The 16,582-nt window shown below is 40.5% G+C and overlaps 2 protein-coding genes across 4 annotated transcripts in view; one reads left to right on the forward strand and one right to left on the reverse strand.

Annotated features, from left to right (window-relative positions):
* Nucleotides 1-16,582, reverse strand: part of LOC117775443 (inactive phospholipase D5-like) — a 56,131-nt gene that overhangs the window by 35,316 nt on the left and 4,233 nt on the right. Inside the window, exon 1 of one of the 3 annotated variants that reach the window (XM_034608574.1) lies at nt 5,863-6,586. The exons of the other annotated variants lie outside the window; for them this stretch is intronic. Coding sequence (XP_034464465.1) covers nt 5,863-6,033 — 171 coding nt within the window. The 5' untranslated portion in view covers nt 6,034-6,586. Of the gene's footprint in view, nt 1-5,862; nt 6,587-16,582 lie in introns of those variants that run through there. 3 annotated transcript variants of the gene reach the window in all.
* LOC117775444 (SLC35A4 upstream open reading frame protein-like) lies at nt 11,846-15,209 on the forward strand. The gene is made up of 3 exons (XM_034608578.1): nt 11,846-11,921; nt 12,480-12,578; nt 12,705-15,209. The coding sequence occupies exons 1-3, from the start codon at nt 11,907-11,909 to the stop codon at nt 12,900-12,902; spliced, it is 312 nt and encodes a 103-aa protein (XP_034464469.1). The 5' UTR covers nt 11,846-11,906; the 3' UTR covers nt 12,903-15,209.

Below are 16,582 nucleotides of genomic sequence, written 5' to 3' on the forward strand. Positions count from 1 at the left end.
ATCCTTTTTCCTGATTAGCTTTGCCACTGACACAGAGGTGTTGCACGTACAGAAAGAGATGCTACACAGTGTCCAGGAGTGAATCTCAGGCTGAGCGAGTTTCACTGGCATCAAACGCACGCATCATGAAGTGATGCTCGCCGGTTGTCTCTTCAGAATGCAATAGTAATATTGGCAGCACATTGAGATGCAGTGCAGCTCCTGCTCAGATGCAGAGCAGGGATAGTAAATCTTTTAAAGGCGGTCTGCCCTGCAGCTGTGTGCAGACAGAGCACAGCCAACAGAGGGTGCTGTCACACTTCACAGGCCAGAGAGAGGGAGATGAGAAAAGAGACGATGCAGAGAAAAGAACAGAATAGAAGACAGGAAATGGGTTTTTCACAGTTAAAGCTCCTATAAACTTTTATATACCCACCTGCTGCTTTACCCTCCAGCTTTACTGCACTGGCAATAAAATCCCAATCACAAACATAATTACTTCTCCCGGCAAACTTTCACAAATCACTACGAGGACGACATTTAAGATTGTTTTTTCTTTCCGGTTGACGGAGCTGCACATCTGTATTATGGGATATTCTTCTTGTTTATTTCAATAGTGATGGTGACAGGAGCATCCTTATTTTCTCACTGTGTCTAAATCTCTTTAACAGAACAGTGAACGCTTAAAAAGGAGATTAGCAGTTGTTGGATAGCGGAACAGTTTCCTTCAATCCAATCAAGCTGCACCAAATTTCACTCACTCATAGATATCAGTTCTCCAAATGTGCCTGGTCCTTCCACCAGGTTTTGTGGAAATTCGTTTTTTGTGTGATCTTGCTGACAAACAAACACACAGGGGTGACCTTGACGGAGGTAGCAAGAATAGCAAACAAGCAAGACGTCTGGGAATGTGAACGGCTTCAAATGGTGTTTAAAAGTTTGAAAATGCGTCCCTGACGTACATTAATTGCTAAAGTTTCACATGTGTGGTTCTAAGAGGATTCAAATCCAAACACATTCATCTCTAATGTGTGTTTGTTGCAGTCAGAGCCTCACTGGGATCTACAGTATACGAGCTGTTGATCACTTCTCTGAAGTCGCTTAATTGGTTGATTGTCAGAATGTGTGATTGGCTCCGTCTCTACCTGCTGTGACTTCCTCTGAACTCTCTGAAAATCCTCTCTGTGTGTGTCTTTGAGGTTTCATCCCTGAGGAGACACAGCAGGGTCACAGCAGCAGCATGAAAACACCAGAGGATATTAAACACAGTTCAGTCAGACAACTCACCTTTGAAAGGTTTATTGCAGGAGCAGAACGTAGGTTCCCCAGATAAGATTACATTGATATAATGGGGGAGTGATGAGCAAATATCTCTAGCACCCCTGTCAGAGCCTTCAGGGGGGGGTGCTGGGGTGATTGAGGGGCAGTGACACTGACGTATAGGGCAGCGGAGGCTAAGGGATAGATGGGAAATAAACACACCAACAAACTGGGAGGTTGTAGAGGATTGTGGAGGGGGAGGCATATCACGTGATTTTTCACAAACAAACATGAAGGGAGTCTTTTTCCTTCACCTGTGGCGTATTGACAGTTTGCTTCGTGATTCAGGTCATTTCACTGTCGGTCTTCAGGCGTCAGCTCCAGCTCAGTAAAAGGTCAAGCTGCTGCTGCTTCTCTCTGGCCAGTGTCAGATAACACTGGTACAGAAGCCAGGCAGCTTGTGGATGTTTTTTCTTTTTACATCCTGCTGCACAGTGAGATACGAGCTGAGACATTTCCAGACCTCTGTGATGAACCACGCATCAGCTGATAAATGGCATCTGTTTACACTGTGTGCCAACTCGTTTAATAGCGGAGAAGCTTCATAAGGAAATTATTATTCTGTTCTATTCAAGTCATGTTGAGCTGAAGAGTTTCTCCATAAGAGATGCAGAGGAGATGCTCACACAGATACTGACACTACACGGTTAAATCCCTCTTCAGCACTTCAGGACAAGTACAGCACGATCACACTCAAACACACTTCGGTTATAATTTCTCTTTCTGAAACACACACACACACACACACACACACACACACACACACTGAGTCTAATGAGTCTTAGCTAATTGCAAAATTAGTTCATCACATGAAAAAGTATGAGCGGCTTCCAGACAATTTCCACCATCAATCACCATGTGGTTCCTGTGTGTGTCTGTGTGTGTGTGTGTGTGTGTGTGTGTGTGTGTGTGCGTGTGATGCCAGCCAATTACAGTAAATGAGACGAAGGAGATTAAAAGCTCACATACAGGAAACTGAGGGCCATCATGCTTCAAACGGAGAGACGCTCATTATCACTGCACATGTAACACACACCTGCACAAAAGTTCATGCAGAGACACAATGTTCAACTTTCCTCTGTTTGTAGTTTCTCACACGAGGCAACAGCTCCCTCTGCTGCTCATTGTGTCAAATGAGCAGCCCCCAACAGCCGTTTCACTGAGCTGCTGGGATGACGTGTTGAGGAACACGTGTCTGGAGGAGGGAAGCCACAACAAGAGACACCATAGTAAAGGGATTCATTGCTGGTTGTGTCCAACTGGCTGGACTGGGAGGGGATTCGATGACATCAAGATGACTGACAAGCAGCGTGACTTGACGGACAGAGAGGAAATAATTCGATTAAATCTTCAACATCACACACAGCAGAGCAGACACCTTTCATTACAGCCAGAGGCTTTAAATCCAGTTGCTGTTGCATTAAAGTGGAGCTGAACTTGAGCCAAACTGTCAAACAGGAAGCCAAATCCCCCGACCCGTCACTTTAATGGGTACCCAGTATCCCACACAATGATGTGAGTAGATGACTGATGACAGCAAGCTCGTGGCCAAAGGCTTCCAAAGGGACCACTTCTAATCTGATGCAATTTGCCGCAGCTCCCACAGAAACCTCTCTCCCTGTCGGAGTTTCTGCTGAAGATCCATGAAACCTGTGAATGCAGCGAAAAATACTGCTTCCTGTCACTGACACAGAGTGAATTCCTCTCTAATTGGTATAAAAACAGCCTTAATTATCCAATCACACTCGTCTGTGACAGATAATCACAGTCATAGTCTACACTTCTCTGGAGTTTTATAGCCACTAAAACAGAGAAGTCTAGAAACGTCTTTGACGTAGACACCGTAGATCTCTACCGTCATGGCGTAGCCTTCGCTGATTCGTCAGACTCCTATCACATGATCCCCTTCTGGAGGAAACCAACTGGCTTTAGCCTCGTCTAACAATGGAGAACACTTCATCCATTAAAAGCTTTTCCGACCCTGTGGTCTGTTGGGCAGTTAAATTCTATATTTTACAACAATACAACCGCTTCCATGGGTACGAGATGAGCTGTTAGTGGAGCTAATTCCTGCATCTGCACACCAACACGCGCAAGTTCTGTGTATGTAAGTGGTCACGTGATGTGTTTGTCAGGCTTGTTCGTGTGGATGGGGAAAGGAAATGTATTGACGTAGCCTGAAGAGTTATTAATGACAAAAATCCTCCTGAGTTTCCTCACTTGAACTGAGAGTCAGTAGCAGCTCAGATCTCAACATGAGCTTTGCCGGCTGAGAAATAAATATCCGTCAACTCGTAAATAAAAGGAGAACAAGAGTCTGTCCAGCTTTAACTGACACAAGTCGGATGTGTGGTGGAGACAAAGGGTCTTTACAGGATAACTGAGCATGAGGAGCAGCTCAGAGCTTTGTTCAGCTCGGAGGAAATGCCCACAGGAGCATTAATGAGGCTCCGGTCTCTTCGTGGAGGATTCACCATTTATCAGAGGGATTTGTTGGGATTAAATTGATGACTGGAAATCTTTGAAGATCAACCGATGTGTAACTGAGTTTAACTTCCCTCGAAACTCAACTCTGTAAACCTGACATTACTGTGGAAATACCCTTTGGGTTAAATAAGGAACTGTTTCTTAGTACATCTCACTCTCCATCTAAACCTAGACAACAAGGAACAGGAGTGAATATTTGTTTAATCTTATTACATAGAGTCCATACCCAACAGTTTCCTTATTAAACCACATTTAAATTATTTATCCAGATTTGTTTTGATCTGCACCAAATTGCAGGCATCAGTCCCCTAAACCTGCCTGATTATTTAAATCATCAAATCTTTTCTCCCAATGTTACAGAAAAGTGAAACCAAAAAATTAAATATCAAAGATGGATCTCAAAACCTAAGCAGCAAAAACTAAATCTATCTGTAGGCTCCACATGTTAAAGCTCAGCTCCAACAACCTGAGGGGAGATAAAAAATATAAACCTCTTTGTGCAGCTCAAGGAGAAAAAGCCTCAGAGTCTTATATAGTTTGACGAATGTTACTTCAGACTTACATCTATACATCGGTCACCATGAAATTGAAAATGCAAAGAGCGTGGGGAGCCGGCTCCACTTTGAGCTGCCAAACCTTCAAATGTTACCGTCTCTCATGCAGAGTCAGCCTCCGTGTGTCTGCCCGTCCGTCAGCTGCTGCCTCATCTACCTCCATCTTAAAAGCAGTGAGCACACTTTGTATCCAACACAACACAAACTTCAATTTAATATTAACCACAGCGCAAAATGCACATCAGAAACCAAGCATGTAAATCATAGCTTGTCATTAGTCAAAGTGCAGAGCAGAGGTTTACATAACATACATCCATAGAGTCATTAATCAGATTCTTAAGGGTATTAAATCCACTTAGATGCACTTATGTAGTTTGAGAAATGCAACCACTGTGACCTCAGTGCACAAGAGCTGAAATGTGTCAGTCAGCGATAATCATTGTTCCAAGAAAGCTGCACATTATGTTTTTATTTGTTGATGCTTAAATAATTCACACTCCTCATTTACCCCTGATCCAGGGTCCATGAAGCTATAGTGACTGGGGTAAAAATGAGCATGTGTGTGCGTTTAAGTGAGTGTGTTTCTCTTTGTGTGTGTGTGTGTGTGGGTCTGCAGGAAGAAGGACTGGCTGATTCATCATCCTTTTGCAGACGTGCTTAGAAAGCAGCTCCCTGGACGTGGCTCTGTTCCCCTCCAGCATCAAATATTCAACACACACCTATTTCCAGTCGTTTCCCCGACGCTTCATCTCTACACTCATGCAGCAGCCCTCTGTAAAATGCTGATAGCGTTCACCTGCAAGCTGCAAGTCCGCTGAGGACCTTCTAACTCCTCTGTTATAGAAAACAAAGTGCAGCACAGATGCCTTGCATGCATTAATTTCTGAGGTTGTGCACAACCGACGCACCAAACAGACGCAGGATATGTGAGGCAGCCATGATGTGTCCAGCTGGAATACTTCCTGTACTGCTTTTTTCACTTTATAAAATTATAAAATTATAAAATGTAAGAAATGAGAATTGCAATCACAACTTCCTAGAGCTCAAGGTAATAAATTCAAACAACTAATTTTTTTGGTTTAACCACCAGTTCATTATCAATCGTGTTAAACAGAAAGAAGCTGAAAACACGGAAAATACTGGGACCAGCAAATTTCACATCATCAAAATTGCCTATAAAACATTGTTATTCCAGCGTAAAGTAGTTTTCTGCTAATTTATCCATATATTAAACATGTAATTTTCTTTTTGTTGATGTTTTAGTTGAATTTATGTTCACATTTTACAAAACAACCAAACAATTTAACCTCTACAGCTTATTCCAATTTATTAAATTCCATTTCAGTTGTCCCTACCTTTAATTCAAAGGATTTAATATTTCATCACAAACAAAGTTGCATGTCTTGAATATTCATGTTTTAGAGAAACGACTCAGAGCAAAAACATTTTCGAGCCCTGCTCTTTGTCTCAGCCTTCTTCCATCTGTCTCTCAGACCTCAGCTGCATATTATTCAGAACTTACGTGTTCTAGTTTGTCCTTCCTGCGGAGCCAGATGCCGGCTGAGTATTCCTGCTGCTGCACTGCTGTTATTACCGAGCTGCCCGCGATCCCGGGAGCCGCGATGCCGAAAGCTAACCCCTGACCCCTCAGGTCCTGGCCGCCCATGGGACCGCGGCTCCCTCGCAGTTCCATGTAACTAGATAGTCGGATGGGCGGATCTCTTTCAGTCTTGATGAAGAAACTGGTTATGTTATTAATCTCTTGTTGATAGAAGAAGAAAACTCTTCTCTCTTTGGAGGCATCGTGTAAAGTTAGTGTCACTGCACCTTTTCCTGAAAGCTGTGAAAAATCAACGAAATCAATAATCCATGGGTGGTGTTTTTCTTCTCGAGCAGTTTGCGGCAACCATCCAGCTCCAAGATGATGAGAGCAGAAAAAAATATGATCCTTGTCCTCGCCTTGTTTTATCACCAATTTACTTAAAGACACAAGATCTTAGTTTGAAGCTTTACCTTCCTCAAATGAAATGAGAAGTGGCTTTCTCTGACATCCCACCCCTGTGCTCGTAAAGTGGAGGCATCCCTGTCTTCACCACTTTTGGTAAACGTCCACAGGCTGTTGAAAATTCTCCTCCATGAAAACAGGGCTTCACCTTCTCATGACAGCTGATCACAGACCTGTTAGGCTCAGGGACTCAGACCATTCTGATCTGGGCTTCCACCGCTTCAGGCATCCCCAGTGTGTGTGTGTGTGTGTGTGTGTGTGTGTGTGTGTGAGGAAGAGGAGGAGAGAGGAGAAGAGAGGAGAAGGGAGGGCTGGAGAAACTCCAAGAATGAGATAGAATAAGAGAGGGGACAGAGGCAGGTGATGCAGACGATGGAGAGAAAGGAAAGTCCCTCCTGTGAGGCACCAGTGCGTCCTGATGACACTCTCATATCTGCATCCCTCCTTTAATTCCATTCATTCTGTTTCTCCTTCACTTTCCTCTTCACAGCTTCGTAACTCTTCTTCCTCGACTCTCATATTTGTTGGTGACCTCTCTCTCACAAGTATATATCACCTTTCTTCTCCCTGTACATGTTCCAACTCTCTTTCTCTTGAACACGTGTTTGCTGCCTGGACGTAAAGACTTTTTTCTGGGAGTTTCCAGCGACTTTTTCTTAACTCCAAAAGTTTTCCTCCTCTTTTACTTCTTGCTCCCCCCTTTGACTCGATGGACAGGGTGGCAACACATCCGCACCTTGGACTGCACGTACAGATACACACACACACACACACACACACACACACACACACACACACACACACACACACACACACACACACACACACACACACACACACACACACACACACACACACACACACACTTTGGCACATCACAGCAGAGTGGTGCAGTGAGGCTGCAGCAGCTCTCCTTCCGTTCTTTGGCTTGGCTCCGTGTGCCAGAGAAGCAACAGAGCTTAAAAACTTTAATTAGCTTATAGATGGCATATGGGCAAACCCATACAGGCTGCATGCACACACACACACCACACACACACACACAGGCTGCATGCGTGCACACACACACACACACACACACACACACACACACACACTAATATCTAAATGTTGAAATCATTAGTGGCAAAAAGCCAAAGCCCCTCACGTCCTTGAAATGGAAACAATCCATTTTAATTGCATGCTTTCACTCACAGGGACTGCTGTTGAAATACTTTACCCTCATACCACTGCAAGGATCAACTCAGCTTATTATATGAAAAAATATAAGTGGTGTCCAATTATATTAAAGAAATATAAGGGAACTGGAGCTACCACTTCACGGTTCAGTGTTTCACGGTCCCCTTCTGCTCCTGAGATAAAGTGTTGAATGATGACCAGAGGAGGGATTTTGCAGAATATCATGATGTCGTTTTGGACATAAAATGTAATCGCTTCATCTTTTTAATCCAATGAAACATTTGACTGAAAATTTGTTACAACCATCACATTATTTCTTGAGTTATGGCAATAACTCAAGATATAACTCCTTGACCTTTGACCTTTTGCAACCAAATTTTCATCAGTTGTTTCTTAAATCCAAGAGAAAGTGGGAGAAATTCCTTCTGGGTGTTCCTGAGATATCGTGTGTATGAGGTATTCACATTGACAATTCATCCATCAACACTATCATTACTGGCACGGTGGAAAAAGTACATTTCTGTATTTCCTTAAATTACATCATTTGTCATCCAGAAACACACAAATTGTTTGTCAGCAGGATTACACAAAAACAACTGAACGGCTTTTCAAGAAACTTAGTGGAAGGATGGGACAAGAGAGAATCTGTTTAATTATGGCACAGATCACTTCTTTTTTATTTTGCGATGTTTGACAGAAGATTTGACCATTTTACAGGTTTCCCAGGGAATGATTATAATTAGGGGGACTGATGCCTGTGTGCAATTTGGTGCGGTGAACTTAAGGGGACTCATGGGCCTTGAGATATTCACTCTTCTCATCATCAGGGTGATAATCAGGTAATATTGTGTGGATGGATAAAGGGTTTTCAATTTTGAAAGAGAACACATAGTAGCATCAGATGTGTATCCAATTAAGTCATGTCTCAGTAGTGCAGATAACTAGTTGGGTAGTAAGTGCACAAGTGTTTGTTGCACATTTTGATGTGTTTGTTATTAAGCAAACTGAAAGAAATTCAAATTGTATCTCATGATTCCTCTGTAAAAGTTTAGTGATCCTAAGAATCACAGTGTGACCAAACGTAGAGGATTCTGCAGCTGAATCTGAAACTTAACACAAACTGAGACACATTTGACAAAGTCATAGTTCTGGATATATCCCTCTGACGTCTTTGTCAGTCTTACTCAGCTCATTTATCTGTTCACAGAGACAAACAATCCATATTACAGTTAGTGTCGTGTTCTCTAATGATTTAAAGTAGGAGGTGATTTTTCTTTATCCCGTCTCAATTACGCTGAGTCATGCACATTTGTGATTAAGCTTTCATATAAAATAATAAATAAGATCTACGTCCTTCTGCAGAAATCGTTTCCCTCTGATTCAGTCCAATCCCATTTCTCCGAGCTGGCAGAGCGCACAGTATCAGTGACCAGCAGAGGAAACGCACACTGAATACTGAACACCGAGGTTAATCAGGGAAGTTAACTGAACACGGGCCAACTCAAGCCACAACAACACAGCCACTTTAAAAGGCTCCTTGGCTCAAACCACGGACAAATGCAGTACACTGTGTGGCCGACTTTAAAGGTGTGTCATGGAGGAAGAGCTTTGTGTGAACCAGATTGCAAGATAAGATGATAGACACTTTAAAAACATTGCTCACTCTGCCGAAGCACTGCACCTCAGTGCGTCACAATGTAAAGCACCACAGGGACCGGTTTGTCCATGACAACCCGAGGAGATACAGAACAGCCAGACGCAGCAGAGCAGAAGTTCCTGAGGCTGAGAAGTGGTTATGAAACTATAATTTCGGTGCTTGTGACACAAGGGGCAGCGGGGAGCAGTTGGTTCACTCGCATGTAATGAAAACAATCAATAACATTGTCCCACGGAGATGTGACTTGTTTTTGTTGACTTCCTGTGAAGTGAGCGCAGTGCCAGTTTTAATCAGAGTACGTGTTCTGCACTGCATCAATTTACAGTATCAAACGCAGGTAGCTGTATATTTATAAAAAACAAATTCCTATTACTATAGATAATGTGATTACAACATTACAAAGACAAGAAGGCTTTTAGTATGTTACGTTGCATTTGTTCAGTTACCTTAGAAGCAACATCTTGCAACTCTCATTGGTTTTTCATTTTTAACTTAAGCACCTTGTAACTGTGTTTAAAAGGGTGCTATATGAATAAAGTTATATCATTATATTATATATACTTTAGTATTATTATCATTATTATTAAAGGAGCAGTGGTGGATCTAGGATTTTTCTGAATTAGGGGGTCACAAAGGGGCCACAATTTACACTGAATTTACACGGGAAGTAATCAAATATTCAACTTAAGTAAACTATCACATTCACTTTTAACTTTTCTTTTAATGTAAGTTTATTACATTAAAATATAATTAAAATCTTTAAAGCATACAGAGGCTTGAGTCCCCCGGCAGCGGCGGCAGGTTCATTTCAGTCGTGGTCTTTCCTCACTCTCTGTCCCCAGTTCACACTCACTGGGTGAAATGCCCCAAAAATATATTTGAAAATTAAAAAACAACGTGAACATGTAACTCAATTCATAGACAAAATATAGATAAGTAGAACGTACAGATATTTGCTGATATTCATTATGTACTACTGTAATCTATAAATAACCCTACCCTATAAGTACTGATACATGAAAAAGTACAGTAACAAAGCAAATGTACTTTGTTAAATCCCACCACTCACTGACTTCTAGAAGACAGTCAGATTTACTCATTGCATTAACAGTGAAGTAAATTTCAAAGAACTCCTCCAAGTCTATTGGAAAAAAAACACTCTCTCCTGCTTTTATGACTTGAAACTGCTCAGGGCTTTCTCCTCCTATCGTTTGAATTATAAAGCTTCTATCTGCACAAACAACAATTGAAGTTTATGTCTGTGCTATTTAAAACAAAGCCCCTGCATTGTATGAATGTAATAACTCAGCAAGCCCTGTTAAATAATGGATGAGGCTTTAGTCCCAAAGCTGTAAAGTACTCACTGAAATCAAGCTGACAGAACGAACGATCACGTACAGTGAATCCATTTGCTGCCCCTGACGTTTATGGCATACGAATGCGCATTGTACTAAAGCACAACCCTGTGATGATGGCCCCGGATGCTTCAATGACCTTTCCTTTACATTACTCAGCCAACTATGTCTCAGCCAAAATCAATAACCCCCCCCCCCCCCCCTTTAAACCATCAGCAGCCCACCTTACCTCCATCACTCTGCTCAGCTCCCACACGCCTGCAGACCAGCGATTCAGTCTCATGGAAAAGAAGTATGCAAACGGTTTAATTCCAGCTTGAAGAGACCATTAAATACTGTAATCCAGTGCAGGTTGGTCCCGTGATAAGACCGATTAAGGAAAGGTTAATGGACTCTGTGTCTTGCCGAGCGTGAGGATTAAACATTTCCGAGGCCCCTCTGGAGGAAACCGCCAAGTACAGTCTAAAAAGTAATAATTTGTTGTGGCAAGGCTAATCTTTTCAAATGAACCCAAAGCACAGAATGTCACAGACCTTCCTCTCCTGCAGTTTCTGTCTTTCTGTCTCGTCCCGTCTCTCAATCACTGTCTTCTCTGACACGTCCTCTCTTGTCCAGTCAGTGTGGAGGAAATGTGACCCATTCATTTTGACTTCAACCCACACAACACATCATGCGTCACCAAAATTGTGTTGCTGTATTGTGTCGTATTGTATTTTTCAATCCTCACAATCTTTCTTCCATCTTAAGACGCAGTTGTAGCAGTGCTGGAGACATATCGGTGTCAACTCCAGCACCTTGTTTCCTCCATGACACACTTCCTCTTTAATTATTTACTCCGACTCTCTCCTCATCGCCTTTGCTGTCTCAGGCAGGATCTCCAGCAGCAGTAATAAGCTCACGCTGCACAGTTCTCACAGGAAGTTCACGCTAATTAGACAGCTTCCTCGGAGCTGTGAGGTTTGTGTGAACCCCTCTCTGCTATTAATATTTGAAATGAATTGCAACATGCATGAAGGCTTCTTCACTAATAACAAAAGAAATGACTTTATCTGGAACATTTTGGTATGTTTAAATATATAAGTTATTGCACATGTTTAGAATATGTGAGCGTCTGCTGGTTAAGTGATTGAAACATTCTGAAGGGTCTTTGAGTTATAGAGTTATAATGACCGTAATAAACCTGTATCTGTTCAGACAATTTATGGTTTTGCACAGTGAGTGAAGTTTTCAAAGTTGAAAAGTTTAAAAAAGCACATGCAGTGTAGGAGAGAAACCAGCAGAGGGCGGTAAAATTAATTTCCAACGAACTCAGAAAGAAAAAAAAAGGGGAAGAAGACAGTGGTGACGTCAGCATCAACAACACAGAAGCTATGGCTAATGACAAGGTCGGTGCTCAACTTTATAACGTGACGCTGCATTAACAGTGTAGATCAGTAAAGTTACTACATTATATATAAGTACGTCACTTGCACACCTTCATTCAACGAACATCAATTAGCTTCAACGACGTTAAACAAAGTGAAGGCAGGCTGTTCTTCAGCTGTTGTAGCTTGACTGTTAGCTTAATGCTAGTTGGCTCATTAGCCTCTACAAATGAATGAAAGTGACGCCAGAATCTCGGTGCGTGTTGTTTTAACAAGACACTTAAAGCAAGTGAAGTTAATGTGAGAATTAGCTGGTGGCTAACTGCTAGCTCGACGCGGAATTAGCCGAGTTAACGTGGCTAGTTTAAAGTTTAGTGTGACGTTGAAAAAGTGAGACAGACACACGTGAGCTTCTTTAAAACTTGTATAAACATTTACTAGTATATTACATTTGAATGTATATATGAGTAAAATGTTCTGTTTTATGAATCCCTGGTCAAACCTTGGTTCTCTCTCTCTCTCTCTCTCTCTCTCTCTCTCTCTCTCTCTCTCTCTGTGTCTGTCTGTCTGTCTGTGTAGAATCCTCTTGGCCAGCTCAAGGATCTGGTGGAGTTGAAGGACCAGCTGGAGGACATCCAGAGACGAATGGAGGATGAGATACAGGCTGGGGTTCCTCCAGTAAGTCTCACACATAACGTCCGTGTTCAGGACAACTGTAAAAACATGAAAACTACACCAGAATGCAGATTTAGATACACAACTACCCAGTACTTGATTTGATTCCTCCTCGTCTTTCTTCTCCAGGGAGGCAGTCTGCTCGCTTCTCCTTTCCTGAAAGGTTTTCTGGCCGGGTACGTCGTCGCCAGGCTACGCTCCTCGGCGTTGCTCGGTGTTGCCGTAGGAACATGCACGGGAATCTTTGCGGCACAAAGTTATGCCGTTCCCAACATAGAAAACACCGTCAAAGACTACATCAACAACCTGAAAGCAGGACGCAAGTGAGAAGAGGAAAAGAAAAGAGAGGGGGAGGATGAGAGACATCTACAAGAAGAGGGCACCAGTACAGCTACAGACGGGAACAGATACGTATTTCAAAAGTTATTACATTGTTACACAAAGATGAGTAAATAGGAAAATTGTTGTCTGTCAGATCAGCTTTTAGAGTAAGGTTAAATATATATCCAAATCTTGTTCATCTGAACTATTGTTACATGGGAGATATTTAAAAAAACTATAATGTAGTTGTTTTAAATACACAGGATCCAAATTTTTTTCATTTAGTGGTCAATGACTTAAATTTAGACTAACTGAAAAGACTTGAAATCATTATAGCTGCTGATTCCTGATCCCAAGTCGTACTTAAAACTACAATATATACATTAGACAACAAATGGTCTCATTATGTGTCCAATAGTGTTTTAAAGCAGTGTTTCTCAACCCTTTCTAGTCACGACCCACCGGTATAATCAGGCTGGTGGATGAAGTCTAAAATATATCATTTTGTTTTGAATATATGTTTTTTTTTCTTTCTCCATAACCTTCTTTTATAGCAGCTTTAAATAAGAATTACTTGAAGCTCTGGGGATGATCAGCTCACATCACAAGTGGATCCTTTGTGTAGAGGCTGCCACAAACCTTCATGTGGTTATAGGTCAATGTTTCTGTTGATGAATCATTTCTATTTTGAATTGTAGCCCTCGTCTCTGGAGATGTTCATGAATAATCACTTTAGTTTACTTCCGAGACCTGTCGTTTTTATAATGGTAAAAAAGACTCCTCTTTCAAAAATTAAGTATTCTCATAAATATAATATTTCCGTTAAAAAAAATGAAATCAAGCGTTTGGGAGATAGTTAGCAGATCGTCAGATGAAAATATAAACATAAACAAATGTATGTTTCTTGTTGCACTTGGGAATTTAAACCAAACCTGGAAGTGTGTGTGTTTAAGTACTTTATGTAAAACATATATCAACAGTGCCTACGCTGTGTGGACTTGATATGAATATCTCATGCCATGTGTGCAATAGCCTCTTCCTGCCGGGTTTTGGCTGCCTATTTCATATGCTGGAGACTGATTATTTTGCACTTCTGAAATGTTAGGATTTAAAGCTGTTTCATTATTGTACAGAAATCACTGATTGAACCATGAAAAGAAAATCAGCAAAATATTGACTATTCAATTTATCTAAAAATGTGGTTTCTGTGTCACGTGCTGGTGTAAAGTACTTTCTGCAAGGTTTTGTTTTTCTTTTAGAGGAAGATAAATTTTAACTATAAAATTGATACACATTCATATTAATTAATAAATGTCCTTTTCCAAGCTGTTAGGACACTAATCTGAAACCTAATGCACAGAAAAACGCCTGAACTGTAGCACATTTTATAATAATTGAATAATTAAAGTCTGTCTTGTCTTGTAGGAAATCAAAAATCATGTTTTATTTGTAAAGAGAGAGTTGAATTTGTTTGGTTTCAGGGAGTTCGCTCTATTTATGATGTAAAGGTGAATGTGTTTTTCTCCACCTTTCATTTTCAACTCTGTTATTTGAGATACAAGTATTTCGTTGTAAATGAGGCCATATTCTCCCAAAAATATTTATACATGTAAACCTCAGAGTATATACAGATTTAAGAAAATAAAAGCTTGTCTACGCATCTTAACACATTATACAATGAATTCTTATCAAAGCAAAGAAATATACATAAATAGATATAAAAGATAAATATTTTGCACTAAGATGGATTTTACCTTTTACATGACATTAGTTTACGGAGGTACTGTGTATTGTTGCCATTGACATTAACGCACATTGCTGATCTGCACAGTCTCACCTGTGGTAAGTTTTAGCCAAAAAGCCATAGATGAGAAGCCGAGTTCAGTCTGAGGTTTTGTTCACTTTAGTTTTTACTTTAACTGGAAAGTGTGATGGAAAATATACATATATATGTTCGGTAACTGGAACACATAAACAACTTGTGCCTATTGACAATCATTGTGTTGTTGTCCTTATATTGCATGCTCTTATTTTTTGTATTTCCTGTTCATCATGTGTTTGCTTGTTTTCTCTTGTTCTTTATTCAATATCTTACTTTAAGCCTTTGTATGCTGTGGAGTCAGAGGCAGACGGGTCAGTTGATGGTCTTTATTTCACTGTTTTATCGAAAGATTTTCACTCCTGCACGTCAACGCAGAAGTTTTCAACTTAACAGTGTGAAACTCCATCACAACTTTGTAAAAGAAAAGTAGTGAAACTGTCTTTTATAAGGTGTATTTGTGTTCTTCGAATAAAACGGGAAAATACAGTTTACACTTGTCTCAGTTGTTCCTGATTGTGTCCAAATGTGTGACAATATTTTTTTAACCAGATCCTCATTCCTATAATTTAAGCCGGACGTCCTCACACCCAAGTCACCATGTTTATAATTTAAATAATTCATTATTATGTATAATAATGTAAAGAGACAGTTGGCAGACCTAGTTTTCACATCAGCAAAAATCTATACTTTAAAAAGGTACAAAAATATATTTATAATTTCTTTTTCACCTCACTTAATTTATTATTACTCACCTCAATTAAATTTTTCTAGTCACTGCACTTAACAAATTTCTCAACATCCCATAACAAATAATAATCAAACTGACATTTGATACAATTGCGATAAAACAACCTTTTTTAATCTGCAAAAAAATTACATTCAGTAAAAGATGTCATGTCATCAATAGCAAAGATAATATTGGTTGCAGATAAAAACAGGCAATAAGCTGAGGAGTGGTTATGATTTGGTAATTTATCAGCTGTATATAAAACTCCCATGAACGTATGAAGAGCTGTTAATATGATGTTGATTCACAGTTGTGACACGTTTCATCAGCTTCGATGACCTGAGAATCAGAAAACAGGAAACGTAATTCAAAACATGTTCACATGTATGACGCCTGTTTACAGTGTTTAGATTTGGATGCAGACACAGTGAATGAGGAACATCGTGCATGTACTCACCACAGTATCAGATGTCAACATCTGGCACAGACAACAAGTTGTGCAGGCCGCCTACGAACACAGATGTTTGACTATCAACAACAGCGCAGTTTAAATCTGTCTCACTGAAGAATCCTAATCTACATACAATAAAGTAAACTTTTTCTTTTCTAATGATCAAATAATATCACATATAATATAATAATAATAAGGATAATAATACATTTCTATTTAATGGTCCATGGCTTAAATGACACTGCAGTTTCTCTAAAGGTTTCTGAGATATACATAAATTTACCTCAGTATTTATCCAAAATAAAATTCTCACAACATGTATGTGGTACTAGTGAAATCCAGCTTATTTTTCTATGAAACCAAGCTTCCATAATGATTTACTGATGGGAAAATACACTTTATAAATGATTTGCTTCCGTTTTACTTAACCTACTATATATATATATATATATATATATATATATATACTATAGTGCATCATGTTGAAATGATGTTTCTCTACCCAAGCTGACTTTGTGACCAGTTCTCTCTTGTCTCACCGGAGTAAACAGCTTTGTTGCACGTGACCGGTCCGTTTCTCAGGGATCCCGGGATCTGTTCTCCGTTGACTGGGTTTGCGCACCAGCACTGGTGCATGAAGCACTGATGGGGCCGGTAGAGGCCGCGCTCATCGCACTCCAGGCGGA

The sequence above is a fragment of the Hippoglossus hippoglossus genome, chromosome 15 (assembly GCF_009819705.1).
Source record: "Hippoglossus hippoglossus isolate fHipHip1 chromosome 15, fHipHip1.pri, whole genome shotgun sequence".
Classification (NCBI taxonomy): Eukaryota; Metazoa; Chordata; class Actinopteri; order Pleuronectiformes; family Pleuronectidae; genus Hippoglossus; species Hippoglossus hippoglossus.

What these genes read in the sequence shown, in the direction of transcription:
- LOC117775444 (XM_034608578.1), top strand. An exon ending in TACAGGCTGGGGTTCCTCCA is followed by an intron (nt 12,579 to 12,704) that starts GTAAGTCTCACA and finishes TTTCTTCTCCAG; the next exon opens with GGAGGCAGTCTGCTCGCTTC.